Source organism: Anarrhichthys ocellatus, unplaced genomic scaffold (assembly GCF_004355925.1).
Source record: "Anarrhichthys ocellatus isolate YVR2014 unplaced genomic scaffold, GSC_Weel_1.0 scaffold17, whole genome shotgun sequence".
In the NCBI taxonomy this organism is placed as follows: Eukaryota; Metazoa; Chordata; class Actinopteri; order Perciformes; family Anarhichadidae; genus Anarrhichthys; species Anarrhichthys ocellatus.
Window position 1 is genome coordinate 6,662,419 of NW_022280047.1, and position 27,393 is coordinate 6,689,811.

At 40.7% G+C, this 27,393-nt stretch overlaps 5 protein-coding genes across 8 annotated transcripts in view; 3 read left to right on the forward strand and 2 right to left on the reverse strand.

Moving 5' to 3' along the window:
• Positions 1–8,330, forward strand: part of hip1rb (huntingtin interacting protein 1 related b) — a 19,830-nt gene extending 11,500 nt beyond the window's left edge. Inside the window, exons 10-32 of the mRNA XM_031856331.1 lie at positions 184–259; positions 488–655; positions 750–805; positions 914–986; positions 1,596–1,779; positions 1,870–1,958; positions 2,059–2,175; positions 2,275–2,376; positions 2,574–2,768; positions 3,244–3,391; positions 3,520–3,606; positions 3,717–3,824; positions 4,057–4,193; positions 4,927–5,037; positions 5,156–5,214; positions 5,486–5,516; positions 5,647–5,709; positions 5,862–5,962; positions 6,127–6,232; positions 6,389–6,512; positions 6,600–6,661; positions 7,141–7,371; positions 7,475–8,330. Of these exons, the coding sequence (XP_031712191.1) occupies positions 184–259; positions 488–655; positions 750–805; positions 914–986; positions 1,596–1,779; positions 1,870–1,958; positions 2,059–2,175; positions 2,275–2,376; positions 2,574–2,768; positions 3,244–3,391; positions 3,520–3,606; positions 3,717–3,824; positions 4,057–4,193; positions 4,927–5,037; positions 5,156–5,214; positions 5,486–5,516; positions 5,647–5,709; positions 5,862–5,962; positions 6,127–6,232; positions 6,389–6,512; positions 6,600–6,661; positions 7,141–7,371; positions 7,475–7,483 (2,437 nt within the window). The 3' untranslated portion in view covers positions 7,484–8,330. The remainder of the gene's footprint in view (positions 1–183; positions 260–487; positions 656–749; positions 806–913; positions 987–1,595; positions 1,780–1,869; positions 1,959–2,058; positions 2,176–2,274; positions 2,377–2,573; positions 2,769–3,243; positions 3,392–3,519; positions 3,607–3,716; positions 3,825–4,056; positions 4,194–4,926; positions 5,038–5,155; positions 5,215–5,485; positions 5,517–5,646; positions 5,710–5,861; positions 5,963–6,126; positions 6,233–6,388; positions 6,513–6,599; positions 6,662–7,140; positions 7,372–7,474) is intronic.
• A 36-nt stretch (positions 8,331–8,366) lies between these two features.
• On the forward strand, positions 8,367–14,820 carry LOC116388360 (RILP-like protein 1). Of its 2 annotated transcripts, none has more exons than XM_031856121.1 (8): positions 8,367–9,930; positions 10,463–10,613; positions 12,014–12,132; positions 12,256–12,531; positions 12,662–12,841; positions 13,199–13,356; positions 13,450–13,548; positions 13,904–14,820. In XM_031856121.1, exons 1-8 carry the CDS (start codon positions 9,640–9,642, stop codon positions 13,992–13,994), a joined length of 1,365 nt encoding a protein of 454 aa, XP_031711981.1. In that variant the 5' UTR covers positions 8,367–9,639; the 3' UTR covers positions 13,995–14,820. The 2 variants fall into 2 exon arrangements, with proteins under 2 accessions (XP_031711981.1, XP_031711982.1); XM_031856122.1 differs by having other exon boundaries at positions 13,202–13,356.
• An 818-nt stretch (positions 14,821–15,638) lies between these two features.
• Positions 15,639–20,241, forward strand: rilpl2 (Rab interacting lysosomal protein-like 2). Its single transcript, XM_031856765.1, has 4 exons — positions 15,639–16,075; positions 16,171–16,322; positions 17,084–17,203; positions 17,691–20,241. Exons 1-4 carry the CDS (start codon positions 15,782–15,784, stop codon positions 17,710–17,712), a joined length of 588 nt encoding a protein of 195 aa, XP_031712625.1. The 5' UTR covers positions 15,639–15,781; the 3' UTR covers positions 17,713–20,241.
• On the reverse strand, positions 17,988–22,061 carry kmt5ab (lysine methyltransferase 5Ab). 3 transcript variants are annotated; one of them, XM_031856763.1, is made up of 8 exons: positions 21,899–22,061; positions 21,566–21,669; positions 20,839–20,986; positions 20,330–20,537; positions 20,157–20,244; positions 19,968–20,027; positions 19,424–19,614; positions 17,988–19,097 (listed from the first exon to the last, which is right to left on the reverse strand). In XM_031856763.1, the coding sequence occupies exons 1-8, from the start codon at positions 21,906–21,908 to the stop codon at positions 18,887–18,889; spliced, it is 1,020 nt and encodes a 339-aa protein (XP_031712623.1). In that variant the 5' UTR covers positions 21,909–22,061; the 3' UTR covers positions 17,988–18,886. The 3 variants fall into 3 exon arrangements, with proteins under 3 accessions (XP_031712623.1, XP_031712622.1, XP_031712624.1); XM_031856762.1 differs by lacking the exon at positions 21,899–22,061 and having other exon boundaries at positions 21,566–21,884; XM_031856764.1 differs by lacking the exons at positions 21,566–21,669; positions 21,899–22,061 and adding an exon at positions 21,342–21,559.
• Positions 22,062–22,548: 487 nt separating this feature from the next.
• Positions 22,549–24,043, reverse strand: mtrfr (mitochondrial translation release factor in rescue). The gene is made up of 3 exons (XM_031856766.1): positions 23,974–24,043; positions 23,577–23,855; positions 22,549–23,262 (listed from the first exon to the last, which is right to left on the reverse strand). Exons 2-3 carry the CDS (start codon positions 23,853–23,855, stop codon positions 23,032–23,034), a joined length of 510 nt encoding a protein of 169 aa, XP_031712626.1. The 5' UTR covers positions 23,974–24,043; the 3' UTR covers positions 22,549–23,031.
• Positions 24,044–27,393: the final 3,350 nt, after the last annotated feature.

Genomic DNA, 27,393 nt, shown 5'->3' on the forward strand with positions numbered 1-27,393 from the left:
TGTATGTATGTATGTATGTATGTATGTATGTATGTATGTATGTATGTAGGTGCTGAGTTCAGAGAGGATGGCACAGTTTGCCATACCCGCAAACTGTTTATAACCCTTTGTACAACACATGAAAGCCATCTAATAAGTCAAAAAAAAATGTATTCTCTTAACTTGTTGTCCTTTGTTCCACAGCCTTAAGACCTTCTTCAATAAAACCAGAGACATGATGTACTTCAAGAGGCTGATCCAGATCCCCAAGCTGCCTGATGTAAGAGTTCAGAGGGATAGGGAGAGATGGGATGACTTCAGTGCTGAGTCAAGCCTCCATCTTGGATGTCAATGACCTCACTACTACTGCTGCTGCTAGCTACAAACTTGGGAAATTTGCTTATTATTTACGTAGACGGCTGTGATCTGTTGAAGCTTGCCATGAAGGTTTTCTCATAGACGACCATAAATACAACGGTAACATACCTTTTGTCTGTCTCCTTGTCAGTCCCCACCTAACTTCCTGCACGCAGCCTCACTGGCTAAGCACGTAAAGCCAGTGGTGGTCATCCCTGATGAATACGAACCAGAGCAACAAGAGGACGACGACGATGATCCCGAGCCGCTCATCGAGGTCAGCGATGTCGCAACATCCAGCCTGCAGGCACAGCCACAGGTATGGCACATAGGTCACTTGCACTCATACAATAGTAAGATGACGCTGTGTTTGCTTTTTTTCACTTATTTGTCACTATTTCACTTTTTCTCAGCAATTGGATATATTTGATCAGACGTTTGGACCTCCAAATGGAGGCTTCGATGACCGGTGAGCCAGGGTGTTTTTAACTGTAGCCTCTGATCGTCAATCGGACTATTTGGGTTTAGTATGCAGTCTGTGCCGGCACATTATGATTATGTGTTTTCTGTCTGGCAGGGATCTCCAGATTGAGAGACAGAAGCAGGACATTGAGTTGTTGAGAGCAGAGCTGGAGAAAGTCAAGGCAGAGGTAAGGACTGTTTGTATTGAATCACCTGTTTCAGGCTTCTTTTATGTGCATAGAAGAGGTGTGGTTGTAGAAGGCAATATTATCTACGTGCAAAGGAATCTGGGTCATGTGTTGGGTGGATGCAAATGCTGCTCCTGACATGTGGAATGTGGCAAGTAGCCTCTGAACGAGACAGGGGTGTCCAGTTGAGATGTCTGATGTCACGGATTCCAGCTTGCAAGCTGTTTGCCTTTTTTTTGGCATGTCATCCCTTTTCTCTCCACTGTGTATCATGTTTTTTTCTATACGCCCATTTTACAGCAGCCATTTTCACATGTCATTGCAGGGTAAACATTGGTGTGATCAAGAACATTAATTATGGCCCTGTTCCTTTTAGGTGAGCCGGGCCGTGGTTTTGTGCAAGCTGGCTCACTGGAATGGCTGTGACACACTAAATAGAATGGGACCATGATATATTTGATCAATTACACCTGTGCAGACGAGCTGGTGGTGTTATAAATGCATCTTGTGAGATGAAAATGTCATCTTGAATATTGAACAAGATTTGAGATTGTACTGATACCAGTAGTTTTTTCCTAAAATGCAGATCTCTCTTTTCCCCTCCTGAAGGCTCAGCGTTACATCACACAGCTGAAATCCCAAATCAACAGTTTGGAGGCAGAACTGGAAGAACAGCGTGCGCAGAAGCAACATGCTCTTGTGGAAAATGAACAACTGCGCATGGAGCTGGAGGCTACGCGTCGCCGAAACGCAGAACATGAGAGCACACAGGCCATCTTCATTGAAGCAGAAAGTAAAACAGAGTGAATACTATCTCTCATATACACGGGCAAAATGTGGTCAAGTGCATGTGATAATGCTGTCATCTGTCTTTGCTGTGCAGACAGAGCGCAGTCCACTGAGCAGCGGTACAATAAGCTGAGGGAGAAGCACACAGAGCTGGTGTCCAGCCATGCCGAACTACTTCGGAAGGTACAGAAAGACTGCAGACCAGGCCGCGGATGTTTGTTTTTAATTAGATGTCTGCACCTGGCTGTGTGTGGTAACGCTAAATGTGTTAATGTGCCGACAGAGTGCAGACACTGTAAAGATGCTATCAGCAACCCAGCAGACGCAGGAAGAGGTGGAGAGGACCAAACAGCAGCTGTCGTTTGAGGTTGATCGAATTAAACATGAAGCTGACATGAAGGTTGGTGTTTTTTCTTTACAAGAACATGGAAGTTTTCAAGGTAGCAGTGCAGTGCTAATGTCAATGGGTTTAAATAATGCTGTTTCATTGTCACTGCAGCTGGAAGAGCAGAAGTTTGAAATGGAGAAGCTGAAGAGAGAGCTGGAGGAGAAGATGGCAGAAGTGATGCGCGTCAAGGGGACACTGCAGAGCAGCGAGATGGTGAGTGTTCACCTGTAACGTTAAAAAACAGCCACCACCTCGATGATGTTTAGCTAATTCACCACCATTTAGTATTTAGAGTTGTTCTGTGTTTAGAGGCTTGAGGCATGTCACACATTTTTCGGATGGGCTTTCCTTCCGACACTCAAGGCCATCTGCCTCTTCTGGCTTCCCTCATCGCTCTCTCCCTTTGCCAGACGTCAGAGCAAATGAACAACTCGCTGACGGCTGTGCAGGCGGAGAAGGAGCGTCTGATGCGATCTGTGAGTGAGAAGGAGGCGGAGCTGTCGTCTCTGCGGCAGACTGCGCAGGTGCAGCAGTCGTCACTTCAGACGGAGCGAGAGAGGAGCAGCAGGGAGCTGGGAGAGCTGCAGGGCAAACTGCAGGAGAAGGTCAGTAAGGACGGTCGTGCCGTCAATGTAAATGTATTCAACAGAAAGCAAGGGCTTTTAAGATATATTCTAAGAAATACAACAAATGAACAACAAATTTGGAAGAATACATTTTTTTGAATGATTAGAATTTCAAAACATAAAGCAGAATGTGGGTGTACTTGGATGCATTTACAGGGGGAAATGTGCAAATGCTCTATCTGGACTCCCTGCACTCTACTTTAGCCTACTCACTGCACCTAAATAAGGGCAATAAGGACACCGGCTTCATTTGGTCATTTTAGTACACTACAGTAACGGTGAATCTTGTTGTTGATGAAACTGTAATACAGATATCAAGATTGGCTGTCATGAGATGTTCTGATACAACAATCTCGTTTATGTATGTCAGTATATTTCTCTTCTCAACAACATGTATTAAACATACACGTATGCATGATCTTTTGATTGTGTAATTGTGTGTGTGTACATGTAGACGAGTCTGGAGGAGCAGCTTAACCAGAAGCTTCTGGACGAGCAGTTTTCTCTGCTGCAGGGTACCATCACAGAGGCTGAGAACATCATCCAAGATGCTGTTGCAAAACTGGATGATCCCCTTCATATACGCTGCACCAGCTCTCCAGGTCAGACCCCTGTTCTATTATTTCAACAGACATAAACTGAAAAGATTAACAGCAAAGTGACTTCAACAAATCTTATGTGTTTTTTTTTTTTGTTTTTTTTCAATCCTCTGTTTGTCCTTCAAACACAGATTACCTTGTAAGTCGGGCGGAGGCCGCGCTGGGCTCCGTTGACAAAGTGAAAAAGGGCCATGCAGATTATCTGAGTAACATGGGGGGTGAGTTTTCTCTGCTTCTGTTTCAATGTGATCCTGCTGACCTCATGACAGTTTGTGGCTGGTTTGCTGATGTGGCATAATGCTCTCTTACTGTTTGCTCTTGTAACCAGATGCTGGAGGGCTGCTGAGGGCCCTGACCCAGTTCTCCCACTTGGCTGGGGATACGATCATTAATGGCAGCGCCACTGCACACACGGCACCCCCAGACCATGCAGACCGTAAGGAATATCTGAATTACATCATTGGCATTACAGTAGTTGTATTAGTATTTATTACCCACACCATTCATTCCAATGTAAAGCTAAATCTCCGTCATAAATATTGATATTTTAATTTCAATCCTCAGCTTTAGTGCTTTAAGCTTAATTTGAAGAGTGAGTTTAAGTGTCGGTGTAAAAAGAACACATCATTATGTCGGATAGCTGATCACTGCCCTTTTACACCTACCAGGACTGACGGAGAACTGCAGAGGCTGTGCCACTCAGAGTCTGCTGTTCTTCAAGGACCTGAAGTCCAAGACCACCCTCCAAAGGGCAGACCCGGCCTCCATTCGAGTGATTGTTCAAAAGATCCTTCACTTGGGTCAGGTGAGAGACGCTAACACAGAATATCTGTATTCATATTTTATTAAATATTACTACCAGTAATTGCCTTTGCTGTCGTCACAATAAGGAGACCCAGGTTCACAATATGAGATATGAATAACAGTTCTGTAATGCATTATGTTCTATAAATGAGTACACTTCTCTGGCACAGTTTGCCGCTTGCAGATGATTAATGTCCCTGCAAACAAAGAGTCATCATGTTGCTTATTTAGCATTTATTAAGCATTCCTACCACCACTTGTTTCTGGGACAGTGAGGTCCTGCAGCTGAAAAGTTGGTCTCACATTGATTTAAAGTGGAGATGCACTCTCAATTTAACCACTTTATTCTTTGCTTTCATGGAGGCCAAAATAAAACACTGGATTCTGGCTTTGACTCGATGTCAGCAGGTGTTTGGATTACTGATACATTAACTATTTTATATTCTCTCTACAAAAATACGAAATTCATAGGAAGCATCTCCAACTACTTCCTGCATTATGAACACTGTAAATGCATCAGTGTGTTCTAATGCAGTGTTTGGATGTGGATGTACAATATGTTGTCATTTTTACATTTGTTATATTACATACACATATTTTATGATTTGTTTGGAAGTCAAATCTTATTTCTGCATCAAGACTTGTGAACATTTTCCCCAGTTTTAAGTCCTTTCTAACAGTGCTCGCTTGTATTTTTCTTTATCATTACCAATCATTTTTCTCGTTGTATCTAGGAGCTGCGACCAAAAGGCATGGACGTTCGTCAGGATGAGCTAGGAGATATGGTCGATAAGGAAATGGCTGCAACATCGGCAGCTATTGAGGAGGCTGTCCGCAGGATTGATGTAAGTAATATAAAACTTACTTTAAGATGTGCTAATATTATCTGTAAGGAATTGACCTGTTATATTGTGCAGTGTATCTATTGTAACTAATAAATGTCATGAATGGTTTTGTATTTAGGAAATGATGGATCAGGCACGAAAGGACACATCGGGAGTAAAACTGGAAGTCAATGAAAGGTTTGTATATTTTTGGGACTTCAAACAGCAACTTGTAACAAGATTGATTGTCTGTTTAAGTTGAATTAATATCAAACTGGTGGGTACAGTTAGTCTTTTACAGATTTTAAAATCTCTCATCAGGCTAATAATAGTTTGCTGAGCACAATACCCAAATGCATCCTTTGTTTGTTGCCCTTGTTACCCTTTTGTCATTCTTCAATGAATGTTGTTAACTGAAGAATAGACTATGAATCACTATGTACACTCACTATTTCACTCTGTATTACAGAATCCTCAACAGCTGCACAGACCTGATGAAGGTACTGTAGTTTGATGTATTTCAACTAATATACCGTATGTTCTGCACTGCCATATTCTACCCTGCATATATCCTGTTTTTAATTATCCTCCTAATTTCTTGGTTCTCTTGTTATCGTCCACTCTTCGTAGGCCATCCGCTTGCTGATCATATCATCTACAGACTTGCAGAAGGAGATTGTCGAGAGTGGGAGGGTGAGTCGCACTGTTCTCATTTTGAATCCATAACTTGCAGCTCGGTTTTGTTTGAAATCAACAGCTTTTGTTTCAAACCGGGAGCTGCTCTGTTCCATTCAGAAAAACAACAACAAACGGGGACTAACGGTATTATTGTTTGGCTTGTTCAGGGTGCAGCAAGTATTAAGGAGTTCTACGCCAGAAACTCTCGCTGGACTGAGGGGCTAATCTCTGCTGCCAAGGCTGTGGGATGGGGAGCCACAGAGATGGTGTAAGTCTAACAGGACATTGCGTCTTCGTTTGCAAAGTGCATGTGCCATCGTAAGAAAAAGATTATTGCAGCTGCCAGAGCTAGTTTTTCAAGGCACATTGCTAGAAATGTTGCGTTGCAACTCCGACACAGTAAACATACAGTATTTACCTGATCCCTCACAGGGAGTCTGCTGATAAGGTGGTGCTGCACACAGGCAAATACGAAGAGTTGATTGTCTGCTCCCACGAAATCGCTGCCAGCACAGCACAGCTGGTTGCTGCCTCAAAGGTAATAGTCTGACGATTTCTAAGAGAAATACAACAATACTCTGAGATACTGTATTATTGTAGAAATAAACTACATTGTATTATGCGAATGAGTTTGTTGGATTTGTGTCTAAATTGTGTCATCTGGTCTCACTCAAGCGCTCTCCTCTGCACTCAGGTTAAGGCAGAACGCAACAGTAAGAGGCTTACAGTTCTCCAGCAGGCTTCTCGCCATGTGAATGAAATGGCAGCTAATGTGGTGGCCTCAACGAGGACGGGAAAGGAGCACCTGGAGGAGAAAGGTGAAGTACAATTTGATCTGTGCACTAGATCATTTTGGACTCTGATGAGCATCTGTCTAATAATTCTTAAACACTTTTCACATGCAGAAACCATGGACTTCTCTGGGATGTCCGTCATCAAGTTGAGAAAAGAAGAAATGGAGTCACAGGTAAGACATGGTCACGGAGCTACGAGGGGTTTTAAAGAGTGATTGCTAAAGGCTGGAAGTGCATGTCCCTTACTTTTGATATTTGTTAGCTACTGAAAACATCCACTCTTATTTCTTTGTAGCTAAATTGATTTTAAATGTAAGTTTAAGTCTAAACGCATAATCTAAAACGCAGGTCATATCATATTTCTTTGATCTTTACTTATCAGTTGTGATTTAAAAGCTCTGCAATCTTATTGAAAACTGGACCAATTCCAATTAATATATTCAGCCATACATGTATTCAAAGAAAACACTACTCAACACTGACAGATTAAATGCAAGCACAGGGATACTATAATGACCTGGGTTATTTTCCCATTTCACATAAATGAGCTTGACATGCAACTGATTTTTACATGGAAGTCATTAAATGAACTAAATATAGCAGAAACTTTTTTTAAACATGGATACCTCCCTGGTTATTTCCCGCCCCTCAGGTGAAGGTGCTGGAATTAGAAAGTCAGTTGGAGAATGAGCGTCTGCGTTTGGGCGAGCTGAGGAAGAAGCATTATGAGGTGGTCGGAGTTCCTTCAGAGCAGGTTTCTGAGGGGAACGGTGAAACCACCTTGCTGGACCATCCTGTCACCATGTCACCAAAACTCAGCAAGCCTGCTCTCTTCAAGAAACCCGCTTTGGCCCAGAAACCCAACGCACCACCCAAAACCACGGTAAGGGATGTGAAGAAAAGTCAGCGTCTTGCATGTGATAACATATGATGGACTTGTTGATAAATCCAATATTTGTTTGCCTCTTTTCTTCTGTATGTTACAGTTTAAGTAATGCTGGAGAAGATGAGGAAAACTCTCCACTAATGGATGGTTGGATTGACCAGATTCACCATGTTGTGTACATATGGTTCCTTTAAGTTGCATGCTGACAATCCTCTGCCTCATTCTGCATTTCACCGTTTTCCCTTTTTTTTTTCTTACTTTCTTTTTTTGGTTTTGTTTTTTGCCAAAATGGACCAGAAGCCTGATTTTTGACCCTTGATGCCTGTTACCTTTACCCCCTTTTTAAAAAGGGCAGATGTTGTCCAGGCAGAACCCTTTTTAATTTAGTATTTGGCATCAAGAATAAAAAGGTTAATATTTTAGACTGTGTAAAAGTATTTTTGTTTTTGCATCACAACTGTTTTAGATGATTAAGTACTACTGCTGCTTTTAGAATAGAAACCTTGATAATAACTACAAATCAACAGCATATCTTGTAGTTTGTATGTTAGTTTTCATCATGCTTTGGACAACCTTTTTACACACTATTTTGAATGTTCCTCACAGAGCACATCACATTTTTCTTTATGTACACTCTAAGCTATTTATGTTGTGGTGGGAGGTAATGGAAACCTGCAAATCACATCATGTGTGACCATGTTGCTGCAAAAGTTTGACATACCTCTGGCTTTGCCTTCATGATAGACAGTTTTCCTTTTATGTGCAAAACAGCTTTCTTTCTCAAAGGTACAAGATTGTCTCAGAGGCCTTGGAATGTACTATATTAATGCATTGAATCATACCTGTAAAGACACAGTCTGTATAGGACTGTGCCACTCGCATTAAGTATAATTTATATCTACACTCATCTCTTGAATGTCCCTTTTATTATAGGAGAACCTGGATATCATGGTGAATCATATATACATATATAGAAATTTATATATATATATATATATTAAAAAATCTCTTAATGCTTGCACACAAATATCGGATGTAGGTGTCTTTAAATGTTAAATTCTTCTTTTCGGCTGAATGAAGATTTAGGGTTAGTTATTGTACAATATGAAGGTTCACGGTCAAGCTCTCTTGGCCTCTTGTAGCCGTTCATACAGGGTCTTAAAAATGCATTTATTTTCTTTCCTTTCCTCTGTACGAAATGTCTTTATACACTCAGATCTATTAATATATTTTAGTAAAGATAATGGTAGTTTCACCTTGTAAGAAGTGTAAATGTCAAACAAATGAACAATAAATGTTTAATTTAGTGTCCCATTGTGTTACTTTGTCTCTTAAGCTTTTTTGTAGGTCTTATTGTTCAACAACGACGTCACAAAAAGCACATTCAAGAAGACGCAAAGACTCTTCAAATATTAGGTATTGGCAGGGTTGGTTGCTAAAAATGAATTAAGTGAACATTCCATACAAACTTTCTTCTCATATTCCTAACAAGAAACTCACTTACCTTTTTATATTAATGCAAAATAGAAAAATTACACACGCATACAATACAAATATTTAATATTTTTTGTCAAAAATGTAATGTTTTTCATTGCTTATTACTGGCTTCCTGTACCTCAAGTGCTCAGCAGTGGTGGGATATTTTAAATGCTGACTGATGTGCGTAGAAGGTCAAAACATGCGCACAAGGACTTTGAGTCAACGTGGAGGTACGGCTGCTGCCTTCAGGAGCGGTTGTAAATATGAGATTTCCTCAAACACGACGGTGAAATTATGCGGATAACATGCTAACAGGGATATATAATGATAGTCAAAAGAATGTATTACAAATAATGTATATTATTATTATTGGTCAGTATACGGCAATATTAAGCACTGGTGTTTCAACTAGCAGCTTCTAGCTCTATCGCTTGTGCCAGTTTTGCGTATTGTCTTGCACTATATTGTTAATTGTAGCACAGGTAAAAAAACAAAACACTAGGCACCAGCGACCCAGACGGAGCTTCATTACTTGAATATACGCTAAGTAGTGACATGTACGAGTTTTCTCGGGGACATGGAAGGCAGCATCACAAGTAACGCTCCGACGCTGGAAAAGTGTTTAACTGTCAACAAAGTGAAACAAGTCCTCTCCATGTTCACACACGCTTCGGCTAGCTTGTGTAAATCACTTTATTTTTTAAGGCAAATGTGAGTCTCCTCAGAGTGTCGGAGGACAGACGGATATGTTGAATGTCGGAGGTGTAGATAAAGCAGAGGGCAGACATGGAAACCTGCGTTATGTCCGCGCTGGACAGACCCGCTGCGGAGCTGACGGTCATGGATGTGTACGACATCGCGGCGGTGCTCGGACGGGAGTTTGAGCGGATCATCGACAGGTTTGGGTGCGAGTCTCTGGTCGAGGTGGTGCCCAAAGTGGTGCGGGTGCTGGAGCTGCTGGAGGCCCTGGTGAGCAGCGGAGCAGCCGAAAAGGAGGCCGAAGAGCTGCGGAGGGAGCTGGAGAGGCTGCGGCAGGAGCGGAGCGACAGATCCGGGCAGGAGAAGAAGCACCAGAAGGTAGGTGTGTGTGTCCCTGTCCCTGTCTGTCTACCATTCTGTGTGCTTTGTGTTGGCATTTGTATTTTGACCTTTCAAGGTAGCATAAGTCACAGTCGCATCTATAAAAGCTGCAAATCCTGCAAAACTGATAAATCTGTTAATAAATGTAGCAGTGTTTGTGATAGTCACAGATAAGGTAGATATATTACTATGTGATTATATTATTGCATCAGATTAGTGTAGTTGTAATACCAATGTAGCAAACGTTCCTACACAATACTACTTAATTACTATGCTATCATAATGATTAGGGAGCAATTAATTCATTTGTGGTACACTTCACATTACTACATTTCATTAACAGCCCACTTTCAATAAACTCAAATAATGTGTGATTACAACAAAACTAAGCGATTTCGAGGGCAGCTAAATCTGAAGTAAAGTGTTACCGTTATATCGACAACTTTCAAACAAATACCACTTCGTGCAGACACTTGACTGTGTTGGAGTTTGGCCTCATTTCTATTTTTTCTTCATCCCTTCTGCTCAGGAGTTGGAGCTGGTGGAGGATGCGTGGCGAGGAGAAGTCCAGGACCTGCTCTCTCAGATCACCCAGCTTCACTCTGAGAACAAGAGGCTGGTGGTGAGCCTCTCGCTCAAAGAGTTCCCCGTCACACAGGAGGACCTGCAGAAACAGGAGGGTGGGTTGTCTGCACCGTCGACTCCCCACCAGGGTTTCACTGATGGGTTTTGGGAAGTTTCAACTAAGATCAGATATGGGATAAGAAAAAACTGGGGTTTTTAAAAAAAGACTTATTATCATGCCATTTTTTTTCTTAGGTTTCTTCATCTTTCCAGGTGTAAATGCAATATTTAATTTACTAATTATCTGGTGACCGATCGGGTACCAGCCATGACTTGACCGATCCATGGGTTTTTTTCCAATGTAATTTTAAGAATTAAGTGTTCCCAATATCGGTTACATTCTTTCAGTGACAGGAGGCTGCCAACTCACCTCAATGAGTTATATGCATGAGTTAAAGTTCAGCTTTCAGAATCAGCATCGGGAAAGAAATAGCTTGATCAGCTCATCTCTATATGGTGATTAAAGAAGAGAGTGATGAGTGAATTGTGAGTTGATCTTTATCAATTACTTAATTATTGTCCCAAAGGGCATTGGTTCATAGCAATTCACTAATGCCTATAAACAAATCTATTGTGAAAAATAGTATGGCTATGTAAAATATACAAATGTTAAGAATATGAAAATGTAATGAGCATCTAGTACAATAACTACTAATAATCACAACACAGACCTCTGCTGCTGTTTGAAGTCTTGCCGTGCATGTCGTGTGGTACAGTATCTTGTGAGGACCGATACTAAATTAGTTCGGTTTTGGCTGAGAGTTCCAGCACAGATCTGATTTATGTTCCAGATGTGTGCTCACTGCAGATTTGTGTTGCGCTGATTAACCGTCTGCTGTACGTCACACATACTCGCCCTGATGTTGTCACATGTGATTCCACAGTTTATGCTGCGTGCTTGCACGTTGACATGAAAAAGGGGGGGGTTGTGAAGAGAGTCAGTCAGGAGCTTGTAAAGGAGACTATTTTTAAAGCAGACCAGAATATAATGCTCCTGTGTGAGACTTTCATGGTGGCTGCGGCTATACTTACTGTCAGGGCCACAGTGCACAAAGTGCTTATAAACATGGTCATCCAAATGAATGGGTACTGCGTCATGTGATCACTTTGCTTGCTGACACATTTGTCTGGAAATACATTAAAGGGGTAGTATATGCTTTAATATATTGATTTGCTACCATTCTACTCAACCAATAGTTTTACTTTGTTTTGGTTCAGTGTGACAATCAACAGACGCCTGCATTTGAGATGAAGCAATCCATCCCGGTGAGGTTTTGCCTTGAAAAATTACATTAAATTAGATTTCCATTGTCATTGGGGTAATACAATTGCAAACATTGTCTATTCTGAAACTCTTTTTAATGTTATGTTTATATTTAGATTTCAGAGTCGCCTGCCAAACGCGTTGAGGTTTGAATCTTTCTTGTCAAATGCATTTTGTTTATGATATCCACAGGAATGTCGGAGAAGGAAAGGCAGGTGTTGAAGAAGCTGACAGACTTGGTGGATAAGCAGAGGGATGAGATCCGGGCTAAAGACCACGAGCTGACACTAAAAAATGAGGATGTTGAGGCGGTGAGGATTTAGACCATATACAGCACATATACTGGCACCTGATAAACCTTTCACATTAGTTTACAATTTACCTCCTTGGAACCAGATTTTGTGAAGTCACAATATACATTTCCTCAACTATAGCTCCAGATGCAGCAGCACCGGCTGATTAGAATCAACCAGGATCTCCGTCACAGGATAGGAGTGATGGAGGCTCAGGGCAAGGCACTGATCCAGCAGAAGGCCGGGCTGGAAGCTGCAGCACAGGCACGGCAGCAGGAGCTGGTCGCTCTGCAGCTCCAGGTCACAAGGCTGAGAAAGGAGCTCCTGGGGTGGGAACTGGAGAAAGAGGTCACTGATATAGAAGAAACCTCTTTTACCAGATCTGGGATGTCACCGCCTACATCCCCACAGATGACGGTAAGAAGAAGAAAAAGGGCTTATGTTCAGCAGGCTGGAAACCATGCGCAAAATGTATTGGAAATTAGGTTTGGCCATAGTTCATTAAGTCTCTCAGGTTTTAAGTGGATCTTTTTTGTTACCAATCCAGTCCTCGCCATCTAACTCCATCAAACCAAATTCAGTGTGGGTGGAGTGTGGAGGGGACCCTGGCTTCCTGGCAAACTGCTTTGAGCATGACAAGAGTCCTTCACTTCTCCCAAGCTCATCAAAAAGACAAAATAATGAGGAAGAGGGTGACAGAGACGAGGACACGACAACATCGTTACTGGTAAAACCTGTTTAGCTCCCCCTGTACACAGTCTGACTGTGGTTATAGTAGATGCCCACGCTATTTACATAAAACATGAAGCATGATCATACTGTCATGCTGGTGTGTCCTTAAGGCCTTACAAGCATGTAAGGCCTTAAGGACACATTAGAAAAGTCTTTTTCTAATGTTTTTAAATCTGCTTTGTGTACATCAACTTAAGTGTTCTTCTTATCTTATTTTATTTGTCGCATTGCTTAATTCTTTCATAGCCAACTGTTGATATGAATTACCACCACCACTCTGCAGTTGGCAGAAATATATATCAGTTTAACCCTCCTGCTCCAGAGAAATGCTGAACGCATGTTTTGACTGCAGAAGGTGTCGGATGATACAGAGACAGAGACAGACAGCCTGGAGCAGGACTCAGACAAACCTCGCTTCACCCTGCAGGAGCTGCGGGACGTCCTGCAGGAGAAGAATGAACTCAAGGCCCAAGTGTTCTTGCTACAGGAAGAGCTAGTACATTACAAAAGGTCTGTTTTGTTTCCAAAATTAAGATGGTACTAATCTCAACTACACGCAACACTGATGCAAAAGTTTACAATGACCTGTTACATATCTCTCAGTGAGGAGTTTGAGGATGACATCAGCTTCATGGTCTGTCCGCCATCTCCTCCACCATGCTCCAGTTCCACTGATCAGGCCGAATCAGGAATTAGACGCTTGTAAGTAATGAGTTGACTTTTCTTCATTCACCAACTTTTACCTTTTGTTTTTGTCAAGAGGGCCAGCATCTCTCCGCCCTGTTCTAATGTCTTCCTGTGGCACTCCATTGGTGTAATGTATCATCATAATGTGTCTCACAAATGCCATCAGAGAAACATCCTTAACTGATCGTACAGGAATCTGTAAAAAACAAATAGCGCTTGTTTTTGTATCATGTCAGGTGTCAATAGCGAGTGTCACTGTGGTTCACTGTGGTTCATATATAACAGTGATTAGAGATCACAACAACGCTTCTAATACTTTTTTCTCTCTCCATCTCGTTGTGTCACTGTTTCCATTGTCACCTCTGGACAGGATCTTCACTGCCATAATGCCGATGGTGGCAGCCGGTTTGATTGCAGACGACCCTACATTGCTGCCAATCAGAAGACTTTTCTTTGTATGACCGTGCGTTTGAATTATACGATTGGTCTTATTTTTTTCCACTCTGTTGTCTACACCAGTTTGTTTCTCTCAACAAAGGTTGTCAATAGACATATTTACAATAATTGATTAAGTTGCTGCATTACTTAACTTAACTAAATCTGTATGGTGTTTACACAGTGTCAACTTTTATAAAACATTTTGGCCATATCTGGACACTTTAATGTGTGTTTATGACCTCGAAGAGGCGTCATCAAAAATCATAACGTGAAATGATGCACATGCTGCTGTAATGTCAAATATTTTAGCACCCAAGTTTCCCACTACATTGCTTGATCAAAATACAGTAATTCTGTCACATCGTTTCTCAAAAGATGGATTGAATTTCAAGTTTCTTAGCAGTCTCTGAATAATGACATCAAATATCAGTGGTTGGTCTAGCTGCTATAAGACCGATAAATGGAACATCTTGTGTCATTTATGATGTATCTGATTATATAACAAATTATTGTCAAGTGTGTCAGTCATTTTTCAAGGTGCAGCAAATGAGCTGGAGGATCATGCACCTCTATTTTCCATCAAAAGACTGTTTGGGATAATGTGCTTAGTCCCCTGAATTGATGAAAAGAGGATATTACTGTATACCTGCAGCACTACATTGTGGCACCACCTTCTATGGTTTACACGAGTACAATCATACTGGTAAAACACCAGTAGGACCAGTAAACCTATTCCAACAACAGCTCAATAATGAGTACTGTAAAAACATGCCCTAACAGCCAACAGTGTTGCATCTGTAAAATAATGCTTCTCCAGAATAAAGTAATAAAGTTTTATTTTTCATCTTTTTCATGTTGTTATTGTGTTACAATCAAATAGGAATATGGCTAAAACAAATGTGCTAGATGTAGGTTTGTATGGCCTTTTGTGTAGGCAAGAACCTTTCCCTTGGTCATTTAATTTTAATAAATAAATAAAAATAGAAGATAGCTAAAATAATCCTGTATTGACTCCTGGAGGATAAATTCAGGTGTTGCAGTAGCACAAAAACAGAAATAAATACGGATAAATTGAGAAACAATTATTAGAGGAATATAAAATGAAATAAAAATGGAAACTACAATAGAACTCAAAGTTCCAACATAATGGTGTGATAAGTAGCAGCAACACTAGCAATGTAAACAGTGTACACCAGATTAATACTGTAAATATGATAATGAATGATACTTTGTGTTTGTACGTATTAATATGGACATATATAGTACGTAATGTAATAAAACAGTATACGTTATTAATAGAAAATAGTATAACTTCAAAGCAACATGTTTTTAGTGTGGTATATAACAACATACAGTATATTAACAGTCCAAGAGAGAGGGAGAGCAGTGCGAGTGAGTAAATAAAAAAAATAAAAACATTAAATCACGTGCTTTCCCACCTGATGCTGAGAAGAAAAACTAAGAGCTCTAACTCAAACTTCCTTCATTACCTGCGTTTCTGTAACGTGAGCAAAGGAGCCGTGTTCACGTATTGACAGTGTTGAGTGAGTCATCTTGACACATGTACGATCTTTGTACTCACCTGTCGCTAGGATACTTTGCCCTCCTCTGCTGGCCCAGCGAGTCACGCCATTGGCGGATGACTGATGGGGAGGAAGTGCCGCTGCTCTGGAAGTTTTACCTTCTGCCAGTTAATGTGTTGAGCTCGAGACAAAAAGAAAGAGAGCGATATTTTACAGCGTCGTAAAAAGTAGCCAGCGGACGGAAGTTAACTTTATTCCGGTGTTTTTAGGAGTCGAATCGTTCCGTCATGGAGTTTGGAGAAGAGTCGTCGCCTGCTCTGGCTTTCGAGAAGGACGCGTTTGAGCTCACGGTGGAGGATGTGTATGACATTTCCTATGTGATCGGACGAGATCTGTTGAAAATAAGCAGCACAGGCGAAGAAGTGTCGGACTTACAGTTCAGAATAGTCCGCGTGTTGGAAATGTTCGAGACTCTGGTAAATAAGTACAACTTGTCTCTGGAGGAGCTGAAAATGGAGCGGGACAACTTGAGGAGTGAGCTGGACCGGATCCTCAAGTCGAGCTCCGCTGGACCGGGCATGGTGAGTGTTGCAGTCGTGTACGGTTCACTTACAGTCATGTGTCACACGTGAAGCGGACGTTTAGAGATGCTTTGTTTTCCTGTCTGCCATTGAAGCAAATAGCGGGTCCAAACCAGCTGCTGGTGGACCTCACAGACCCCAACAGACCGCGCTTCACCATGCAGGAGCTGAAGGAGGTTCTGCAGGAGAGGAACCAGCTCAAAGCTCAGCTCATGGTGGCTCAGGAGGAGCTCCAGCTGTACAAGAGGTGGAGTCTCTATGATGGGATCTAACGTGTTGTTATTGAGTTTTTTTAATTCAACTTATATCATGGGACCTCTTTTTATGAATGCATTTTTCTATCATGTGTCCACCTGCATGTACATACAGGACAGAGCATTATAATCACAACACCACCACTAACTACAGCGTTATAAACGATCTATAGCTAAATCAAAACCTCTCTCACAATAACAGAACTGAACATTTATTGCAGGACTGTTGTATAGTACTACATTAGATTTTTCATGAAGTTGTTTTCAGAGGAAACTCCAATGTGAAATCTGAATTGTACCACTTATTCTTGTTTCAGGCTGATAAACTACTTTTAAGACCAGATCTGTTGGCCTACAGGCAATATTAATATTAATAATACACATCTAACACTCATAAACACTAGTGATACTGATATTTTTCTAAATGGACACTATTATCCAGTATTATCCCATCCATATCTGCCATTACTAATACAGAGACTGTATAAAGACACTTACTATCATAAAGACTTGTAATATAATAATATATATCAGCACCGCAGTATTATATAGACATCAACAGTAGAAATTACCTGTTCTGATGTTATGACGCTGAAATTAGTCTCCATTGCTACTTTTTAAAAACACTGATTCTAGTTTAGAAGGGGAAGAGATCGATCTCATCGATAGCTTCAACTTGATAGTGTGGATTTTGTTTTACAGCTGTTTTTGATGTACAACACCTTGGCATTAAAATGTCTTCTTTGTTCTGCAGTGGGATTCTGCCACAGGCTGAAGCAGCGATGGTGGAGGTGGATCTGGGGACACAGACACCACAGCGCAGTCCAGCCATCATAAATGATGCAAAAGAGGAGAAGACAACCATAGGCAAACTGTGAGTAGACCAAACAAGGTTCATGTGACACCGTCGTTGCACAACGAAATGCAGTCGTAGTCCCTTAATGTTAGCCAAGAAAGAAAAAACAACAGGAATATTAATATGCAGACAACAAAGAAGTCATTTGAAAGGAGTAGCGCAAAGGAACTTTTATTTTTACCCGTAAACTACAGATGGAAAGGTTTCAAGTCAAATATAATCAGCAAGCACATGACGATGAAGTAAGCTAGCAGGGAGATTGTTCTCACAGCCGTCTCCTAACGATGTACTTGTGACCAAATTAATTCTTGCTGATGCGAAGGATGTTTTTGTGAGCGCTGAACGAGAGAACGAGAGAAGTTGTAAATCGGCAGTGTGTCTGCCAAACTGCTGTCAGCCATCAGTAATTACATGTTGTCATGACTCAACGTTTCTCTCTCGCATTGAGCAGTTTTACTGGTCTGTAAAACACCTTAAATTAACTCTGGACCTTTTCTGTTTATAGGTTTTCATTCAGGCGAAAATAAGAACAATCTCTCAGAAGAACTGACCACGGAGAAGACAAACGGGATTTGTCAGTTAGACACTTTTATATTGATTATTTTTTACCATGTCTATTGTCAATCTAACAAGCACTGTATTTTGTACTGGTGATTTTAACCTAAAATCGTTTACCGTAGTAGATGTAGTAGAAATATATACAAGATATGAAATGAAACTGGAAAGTATTATCTCACGAGTGTTGGAGATTATGTTGAATGCGTTCACTCGAAATGAAGTCATTTATAGGCATGAAAATTGATTATTTTTAAAATATTTAATGTGTTGTTTCACACCAATACAAGTTCTCATCTCAAAGTAGACAAATACATTTGTATTGTTAATTCAGTAAAGTCAGAGTCCACTCAAAACGTTGTTGCACATATCTAAAGGTACCGTCAACATTACTGTTGTTCTATAAGCCACTGTGTGTCTCTGTACAATAGAAATGCAGCTGAAAGGCAACAGTCACAACATTTTGTTATTCATTTATTGTGCTCTTATTGTGTCTTTTAGTCTCACAACTCAGAAGCTTTCTCTTCAATCTGGCTGTAAATATGACATTTAGGAGACTTGGTAGCCTGAAGGTTTGTTCCACATAACCACAACATTTTCTGCTCCCTTCTAGTCGTGGACCTTTGTTGCATGTTATACCCCCCCCTCCCCTCCCCCCCCATACATTTCCACACTGGCAAGTATCAAATTACAGTAAAAATGCCCAAAATAAGTGGAGGAGCGTGTCATCTTAGAACACCATATTTCATAAATACCTCAGATAGTCTTCAACGTGAACCATGTCACAGCTAGAATGAAAACTCAGTGTTTTATCCCTTAATTTACGGCACAAGTAATAATTTACAATAGTGAAATTGAATTGTCAATTATAATCACTACAAAAGGAAACACCATAGACAATGTGAAACACTTTTCAAGCTTCAATCTGGTACTATTTGATAAAATAAAAAATAAAACCATGATTTAAAAAAAAAAACAGTTGCAAAAATACACTCACGAGTTGATCGCCCTTGTTTAAAACTATAACATATTTTATACCCGATAAAAAAAGCCTGTTGAGGACTGTTCATTCTTAGCTTATTTTACATTAAGCTGAACAGGACGAGCACCAATTCATCTGAAATATGAACGCCTGTCGTCGTGGATTCAGTATTTGAGCCACGGGTGAGCCGACACGGAGGCTTTACTTCGATCGCCGTAGTCGTACAGCAGCTCTTCCTCGGCTACGATGTCTCTGGACGCCACCAGGATGAGATGAGGCGTTCCATCGATGGCGTGAAGCCGAGTCTGACAGTTTCCAGCTTTACTGTGGTTGATCAGTCTTCCAAGACGGCTCGTTTCCTCTGTAGCGTCCACACTGTGAAGCGTAAACAATTCAAGATTAAACTGTCACTAAAGCACAAGACGGGTATCCAAACTGGGAGTCACGGATATAGGATTTGTTTTATTTATTTAAAGCCTTTTGCAATCTTAATGACACCTATGAAAAGTATTTTATAAGGAGACTGCTCATTACAAGAACGTACTTCCTTAGACAGCCCAATTCTTGAGGATAATTTTCCTTACCATACATTCTCTAAAACATCTGTGTATACATGATGGGTATGACATGCAACCAAACTTAAGTTTATAGAATTGGCACAACAACAAATCCTATGTCATGGTGGTGACGTTTGGACATACCAGTAAGTTTTGGATTGATACTGGAAGTAGTACATGTAACAGCCTTTCTGGGGATCCTGGGTGTACTGGGCCTCTCTTATTTTAGCCTCAGCTAGCTCCAGCAGGTCTCCATGGTACTCCACAACAAACTCTCCTTTTTTGAAGATCTTGGCAGCAAATATCCCTCTTCCCTTTCCTTCTATGGGTTTGATCTGTTGACGTTCAAAAGCAGCGACGTGTGAAATACAACAGGGGTGCTTTACTGCGACTTTCAAAAACATTAAACTTCTAACGTGGTTAGGGATTCTTTTGCCCAAACTAAGCATCAACCAATGACTGGTTAAATAACAAAGAATATGTTTTGGTGAAAAATAAAATATTTGTCACAGAAATGACTGATCTACTGCAAATGCACACCACTCTAGTAAAATGTATAACTCTGCCATTAAAGACAACCAATGAATTGTGTTGTTACTAAACAGATTTTTTTTACTATTCACAGTGAAATGTATGGAACGCATTTGGACTGAAATGGCCACAGTACATTGAAACCATTAAGTGTTACCTGCATTCCTTCTTCAATGTCGTTCTTTATCAGGTCATCGATGTGTCTGTGCTCCTCACTCTGTTGGCAATAACAGTAATTGCATCAAAGTCAAACCTTCTGTTATGGGTAGTGATATAGAGTTGCAGAATAGAAACTAAATAAAGTCAGCAATAATAACTAATCATAATAAAAACATTTCATACAGACCTTTAACTCTGTCTTTGTTTTCCTGTTACTCCGTCTGATGGGATAATAATCTGTGACCTTTCTGTTTTGGAGAGCTTTATTCTTCGTCCTGAAAAGAAAATTAAAGAAATGACATTTTGATTTGTTCAACTATCTGTGAAAGCGCCCGTGACTTCTTGTTTTTCTGTGCTTACTTTTTTGCTCCGGGCTTGCGACCAGTTCTACTCTGAGGTTTGTCTGAAACTTTGTTGGCTGCTGCAGACTTTGCACTTGTGTGTGTGGTCGAGTCTTTTTGTTCAAGTTGGTCCGTGGATTGTTTTCTGATCTCATGACTGGAACAAGTCATTTCAGGCTTCTGCTCCTTGGACTCACAACTCTCAGATTTTATTTCATTAGGTATGTCTAGAGGAAGAAACAAAGACTGAAATGGACAGCTGTCCGAAACACTTTGCCTTAGTCAACACAGAGAAGTTCCTTATAAATCAAAAAGTTAAGTTGTGTCATAAGACAGTGGGTCAGTGAACACTGCTACCACTCACATGCACAGGAAATGTTTCTGTGGCACACATGGATCTGCTGACCACACTAACATGGGGTGGTTAACAGCAGATGGATAGATAGATCATATAAAATAGAAATGACCAAACAACCACATTTCCTATTAGTTGATTTGAACCGTTTTAAACGTTAATTAGGTACTCACCTTTTTTTAATTTTGTTGTGAATGCATTAGTTGCATCGGATTCATTTCTCTCCTGGATCAGCATGCTTGAGTTGTCGCTCAGAGGGGATCGAGGTTTGCGTTGACTCCGTAGACTTGGTAAAATTGACTGCACAGTACCTACGCAATCCTGCAAAAAATATATATATATTATTTACCCTAGTGAAACAATTAGAAATAGATGAAGACTTCACCACTATGCCTGCCAACTACAACCGGAAGTGGTAAACATTACAACGGTAACAGCACCATGTCTAATTGGTGGCGTATGCATTAGGATTAAATTATAGTTTATTAATAAATGAGGGTGTTCAGGTACCCAACCAGTGCCAGTGCCAGATGTAAATACATGTATAGTGTGGATTTTGGATTGCTCATTTGGAAATGGACTTTGTACAATGTTAGTGTACGGGCTGTTCATTGCGCAATTCCTCTAATGACAATGTGTACATATGGTGCACTTTCTTTCTACACAGACACCTTACCCTCTGATTGGTTGTTGGGGCAGTACACGGTGTGTGGTAGATTTAGCCTGAAAGGCTCAATTCTGGGTTAAGGTTAAAGCTGTTGCAACGGAGGCAGGACCCCAGCAGCAGAGTCGTTACCTCTCGGGTCGTGGGTTAACACAGAATGTAGCACAAAAAGAAAATAGCCGTTTCTTTCTGTATTTTTAAAACACAAAAGCGTAAAGCCAAACAACAAAACACACCTTGTTATTTGCTGGTTTGTTTTCCTTTGTCTCCTTCCGCGAGGCGACTTTATGTTCGTCCGTGTCCTCGAGCTTTTTGTCGGTTCTCGGCACACCTTTCTTCCCTTTATAAACACGGAAATAAATAAATGTAAACACTGCTGTCGTGACATGATACAAACGTCGACTATAACCGGCGAGCATGATTAAAACTACTTTTAGTAAAGACCAGTTAAATGCATTTTTAAAGTATGTACTCTATTTTGGTTAGTTGGCGTTAGCTACACATTAATTTACTGTGGCTTGTGTGACATGCAACAAGTGCGGAAGCGACAACACATTAGTAAAGTTTACCTTTTGCCATGTCAGGTCCCAAAAATAAAATTAGAGGACGGGGAGTCTATTTAATTTGCCCTGTGTCCACGAGCTCCTCGCTTTGCTTAGTTTAAGTCACTGCTTCTGCAACGACGAAACATCAGACCTCTACGGTACAAAGTAGAGCCTGAGAGCGTGTAGCATTTAAAAACCGTTCTGCACCTCTCATTGGCTCATTTGTCCACGAGGGAGGGGCACGAGTGTGAAGGTAGCTCTCTCATTGGCTACAGCTCTGACCGTCACACGGCCGGTCAACAAAGTCTGACTCGATGCATGTGTCCCACCCATACAGTCTATGGTCCCACCAAAGCTGGGCTGTAGTCATGTTTACGTTGCAAAAATATCTTAATCTCAGTCGGGTTAATTCATTTAAGTCTATATTATTCAATTATAATGAATGTGTTTTGGATATTTTAGAATACGGAGCAGAAAGAGCATTTGAAAGCATACCATCTGAAAAATGTTAAATTTCATATGACGTTACGAAGCACGTGTGATGATTAAAGAGAAATAAATCAAATCAATTAACAGAATAGTTTCAAGCATACTTAGACATGGAGCATGTTATGCTACAAAATGATCCAGTTAAAAACATCAGTGCTGCAGCTTTAATGTTGTTGACTTGTTCTGGGTTTTCAATATCAAATGAGCCGGCAGGAAAGGCTGTAGTGTGGGGACACATTCAGATATGAAACTGAGACTACAACACTAACAATGTACAGGAAGTAAGTGAGGGGAAGTTATGTCATCAAATGATAACGTTAAAGAAATATGCATCCAAGACAAATAACACCTACAGGTACAAGTATTCTGCAACTTGTATCTAAAGTTTACTGTGTCTCGAATGAATGTTGTTTTCTTGAAAACATCTCTTCAAGCACTGAAAGATGAACCACACTCCGCACAACACTTTTGACTCTATTTTATGTTTCTTTTCTCATCTTATGTATTGTAACTTTGCATGAAAGACACCATACAAATACAAGGATTACTGGATATACAACTGTTGACAGTACACCCTTCCAGGTTTAGTTATCCAGTCTGTGTCGACATACAAACATACAGAACCTCTCAGGTATTAATGTATTCATTCTATATTCCCATCTAACATTTTAAACAGTATTATTTCCAGGTTTGGAGTCTGCAGCCAGAGCTTCTCTAAAGAGTCTTTTTCTCTCTAGATTCTCATTTGCCTTCTTCCTCTTCTCTTGTTTCCTCACCTCAGACTCTTTCTTCTTTACAATAACTTCACTGAGTTCTCCTTTATAAACAACATCAAGTTTCTCGCGCATGATGTCCCGAGCACGCTTTCGATTTATATCCACAGATCTGGTTTGATGGCACTGCAGGGGAAATGGTACAATAAATTACATTAACATGGTTAGTAAATAACAAAACTTAAACAACTTCACCGTGAATCTGAACTTCTAAACCAACTTGGACAAGAAGTCCTTTAATTTCAACTTCTACATTTTGATGACAACTGGGCATCTTTGGCTGAAGATCATGTCATGATTAAAAGCATCAGAACAGCTATGGACACTGAGGTGAGACTGATTTTTCAAGGTTAAGAAATTCATCATCAGAACTCTGTCATTTATTCACCAAATATCTATTATATGTGTCAATATGTTGACTGTTTAAAAACAGGACTAACCTTCACAACAGTCCCACTGGGGATGTGCTTGAGCACCACACAGTTGCTGGTTTTGTTGGTGGCCTGTCCTCCGGGTCCAGATCCTCTCACAAACTGCTCTTCAAGCTCGTCCTCGTTCAGGACAGGGAAGTCTATCAGGTCCTTTTTACCGGCTGCCAAAACACATGTCAGTCCGGGCGGGAGCGGCCTTAACAGGGGAAGAAAACTGCGAGGACCTCCACGTATGACCCCACTGGACACACTGTACACACAGCTGATGGACGGGAAAAACCGCGACATCTATTTAAATAAGAAAACAAAGTGAGACACAACACGTGTGTTAACAAACATGGAATATGAATAATTTGACCAAAACCTGCCGTCCACGCAGGAGTTAAGACTTTCTGTAGGCTATTACATTTCACATTTTCCCGTCTGTTTCACGGTCACGTCAACGTGCGTTCACGTCTGTTTTTGTTCAGTCTTCTCTTCTTCTTCGTTTCCGTCAGCAATCATCCAATCGGCAGTCGTCGTGTTTTTCTTCGAGGCCATAAAATAAGGTCCGTGTTGACTCTCTACCGCCACCGTGTGTCGGTCCGCTGAACAAACCCCCAGCAGGCAGGAAACTGCAGACATGTTTTAAATGCTGACAGTCGACTTTTAAGGTTTTGTTTGAGCTCTTTCTGGTACGTGTTTGAAATGCATGACTGAATGGTGGTTATTTGTGGGCGATAGATATGAAAGTTAACAGGGCCATGTCTACAGTGACTAAGTTGTCCTGTTCAATGGTTTGTATGTTCATTGCTGATTGGCGTGAAGGATGATTAACAAACTATCATCAGGTGTGAAGAAAACATAATGTTTGATCTCTTTCTTTAGTATATGTGACTTGTGTATTCACTCAAGTTATTTAATCACATATAACAGTAAGTAGATGAGGAAGGATAGAAATTTGTATCGGCAATGTGGAAGATTTCTCTCTCCCTCCTTTTTTCTCTCTCCAGGTACCAACAAGGTGTTTGGTTTCCACCTGTGCAAGCCAGTCATGCTGCTTCTTGGTTCCCACAGATTTCAAGCTGGCCAATCAGTGTGTCCCAGAATAAAAGGAGGAAGCCTGAGGAGTTCACTCTCTTTGTTTTTGTTCTCTGCTTGCTTGAGCTGTGACACTGTTGTTGTTAAATTGTGAAGATTTGTGGTGGGACAGTAGGTGAGTTTGTGTACCCGTTACACTTGTACCACCACGTAGTTTAACTTTGTCTAAATAGTTTAAGATTATTGGCCGGTGCCACCCCTGTATTTGTTTTGGTGAAGCTATTTTTAGATAAACATGTAAAGCCATTTTGTTTGTTTTGTTTTCAGAGGTAGGAGTTAGCCAGGCCTAGTTTTGTTGTATTGAATTCTATTTGTTTGGCACGACCACTTTGTCTCATCCTCTCCCACATTGTTTGAAAACCTTTGTTTGCACATACCTGATTTTAAAATAAATCTCTTTAATTGTTCCTTCTACTCTTGACTCTTTATTATTCTTTGGTTGTTGTGTAATCGTGTTATCTTTTTCTCTAGACTACACAAGGGGATGTAACAGATGCTGACTAGTGTTTACAACAGCCTATATAAGATATGGATGATGGTTGTTTGTACATGTCTGAAATGTTGATCTGCCTTTTTCAAAGCAGACATTTTAACTTGTCAAACATTTACGACGGCTCCCTAGTATTCCAATAGTTATTAATTACCACTTTACTTGACACTAGCTGCTTTTATTTGTCATTCCCCCCACACAATACGTAACATTCTTTTTGCATTGTGTTACACTGCATAAGACATTGATGTTGAATCTACTACTGTAGCCTAAATTTAAGCTTTATTATTCCCATTATTTGACATCCATCACTGCGAGCAGTGCCAAACACGTGTGGAAGGAAAACGGTCCTGTAGTTTCTGAAGGATTCCTGAAAAGGTCCAACTAATGTAATAACGATAGACATTTAATATAATACATTTATCGCAAAATAGTTGAATATGGCCAGAACAAATGGATTGTGATGTAATGCTTCCTGCTCTCTCTCTCTTGACAATGACTATATTTCTCTCTTGACAATGACTATAATTAGTAAATCAGGAAAGGATGTAGGTCACCAGGAAAGGATGTAGGTCACCAGGAAAGGACAATCTCTCTGACCTGTGATCACATCGCTTTAATATTGCGGGTCCGAGGTGCAGTTCTATTCACTTGAACGTTATCTTTAGTGTTCACATTAAAACTGACCATTTTGGTACAATGTAAGGAATATATCATTTTTGTAAATCTTACGAAAGACTCTCCTTTCCAAAACAGTGCAACCTGCAGTATTTTTTTAGAAATGTAAATGGATATCTTCACAATCTGTCAATTTGTCGTCCACCACAAAATAGTTGTGCAATAAAAAGTAACTCCAAACTCTAATGTATGCAAAACTTGAAGTTTGTTAAGGAATCAGAACCGTTTATTTACCAAAGTAACACATACAAGGAATTTGACATGGTGGATGCTGCATAACATTAAACAATCAACACAGTGCAAAATACAAGACATGATTTAAAAATAGAAACCTATTGAAATTGACAATAAAATATAAAAACATGGTAAACAAACGAGTATATTAAAACAAGTATATCATTAAATGTCAAGTGTATATTAACTGGGAAAGGAGTCCTGGGGATGTAAGTGTCAGAGTCAGTGGGGGACCCGGGCTTTGTTGATGAGTCCAACTGAAGAAGGGAAGAAACTGTTCTTGGCGTGAGGTCTCGGTCCTGATGGACCGCAGTCTCCTAACAGATGGAAGGGGCTCGTACAGTTTATGTCCAGGGTGAGAGGGGTCGGCTACAATCCTTCTGGCTCGCTTCAGGGTCCTTGAAGCGAACAAGTCTTGGAGGGACGGCAGATTGCAGCCAATCACCCTCTCAGCAGAGCTGAGACCGTGATGGAGGAGCAGAGGATGGACTCAATGATGGCTGTGTAGAAGTGCACCATCATTGTCTTTGGCAGGTTGAACTTCTGGGATGGGTGGTACAGAGGCATGGGCCCCTGCTGAGCTGTGGAAGGGGGACCTGGTGGTCTGGGGCTGGATGATGGAGCCATGGGGGGGTGGGGTCAGGACTGTCCCATTGTCTTTCAAAGTGACAGTAGAAGTCGTTCAGCTCGTCTGCCAGGCGTAGATCATTCATGGGGTGGGGGGCTTTAGGCCTATAGTTTGTTATCTGTCTGAGGCCTCTCCAGACAGAAGCAGAGTCACTTGCTGAGAGCTGGTGTTGCAGTTTCTCAGAGTACAGTCGTTTAGCGTCTCTCACCGCCTTACTAAACCTGTATTTTGGTTTTTCTTTCATTTTCCCACTTTACTAAGTGAGATGACGACAATAAATGTACAGTATCAAAGCAGATGTGCCTAAATAAATGAAGAAAAATAGTACTAGAATACAACTAAGTTTCTCTATCACCAGACTATAACTGCTCGTTAGCATGAGTGTAACACGACTGCTTTAAATGTACCTTTGCAATATGACATCCAATAATAATGCCTCTGCCTGCAGGAATACGTAACCACTTGTGATACAAGTTCAAAAACATACACTCCGGTGCCAACAGGGGGCGCCCCACGATCGAAACTGCTCTTCTGAACTTGTGAGAGTCTGAACTTCATCAAAGCTGCAGAAGGAAAGACCAACACCGGAAGTTAAGTGACTAATCCCTCAGAATAAAATACTAAATGCATTTGTGATGCTGATTCTTAAAATTGCACTACATTTGTTTAATCCGAGACTTTATTATATTGTTTCGAATGAGACGTTCTATCTCTAT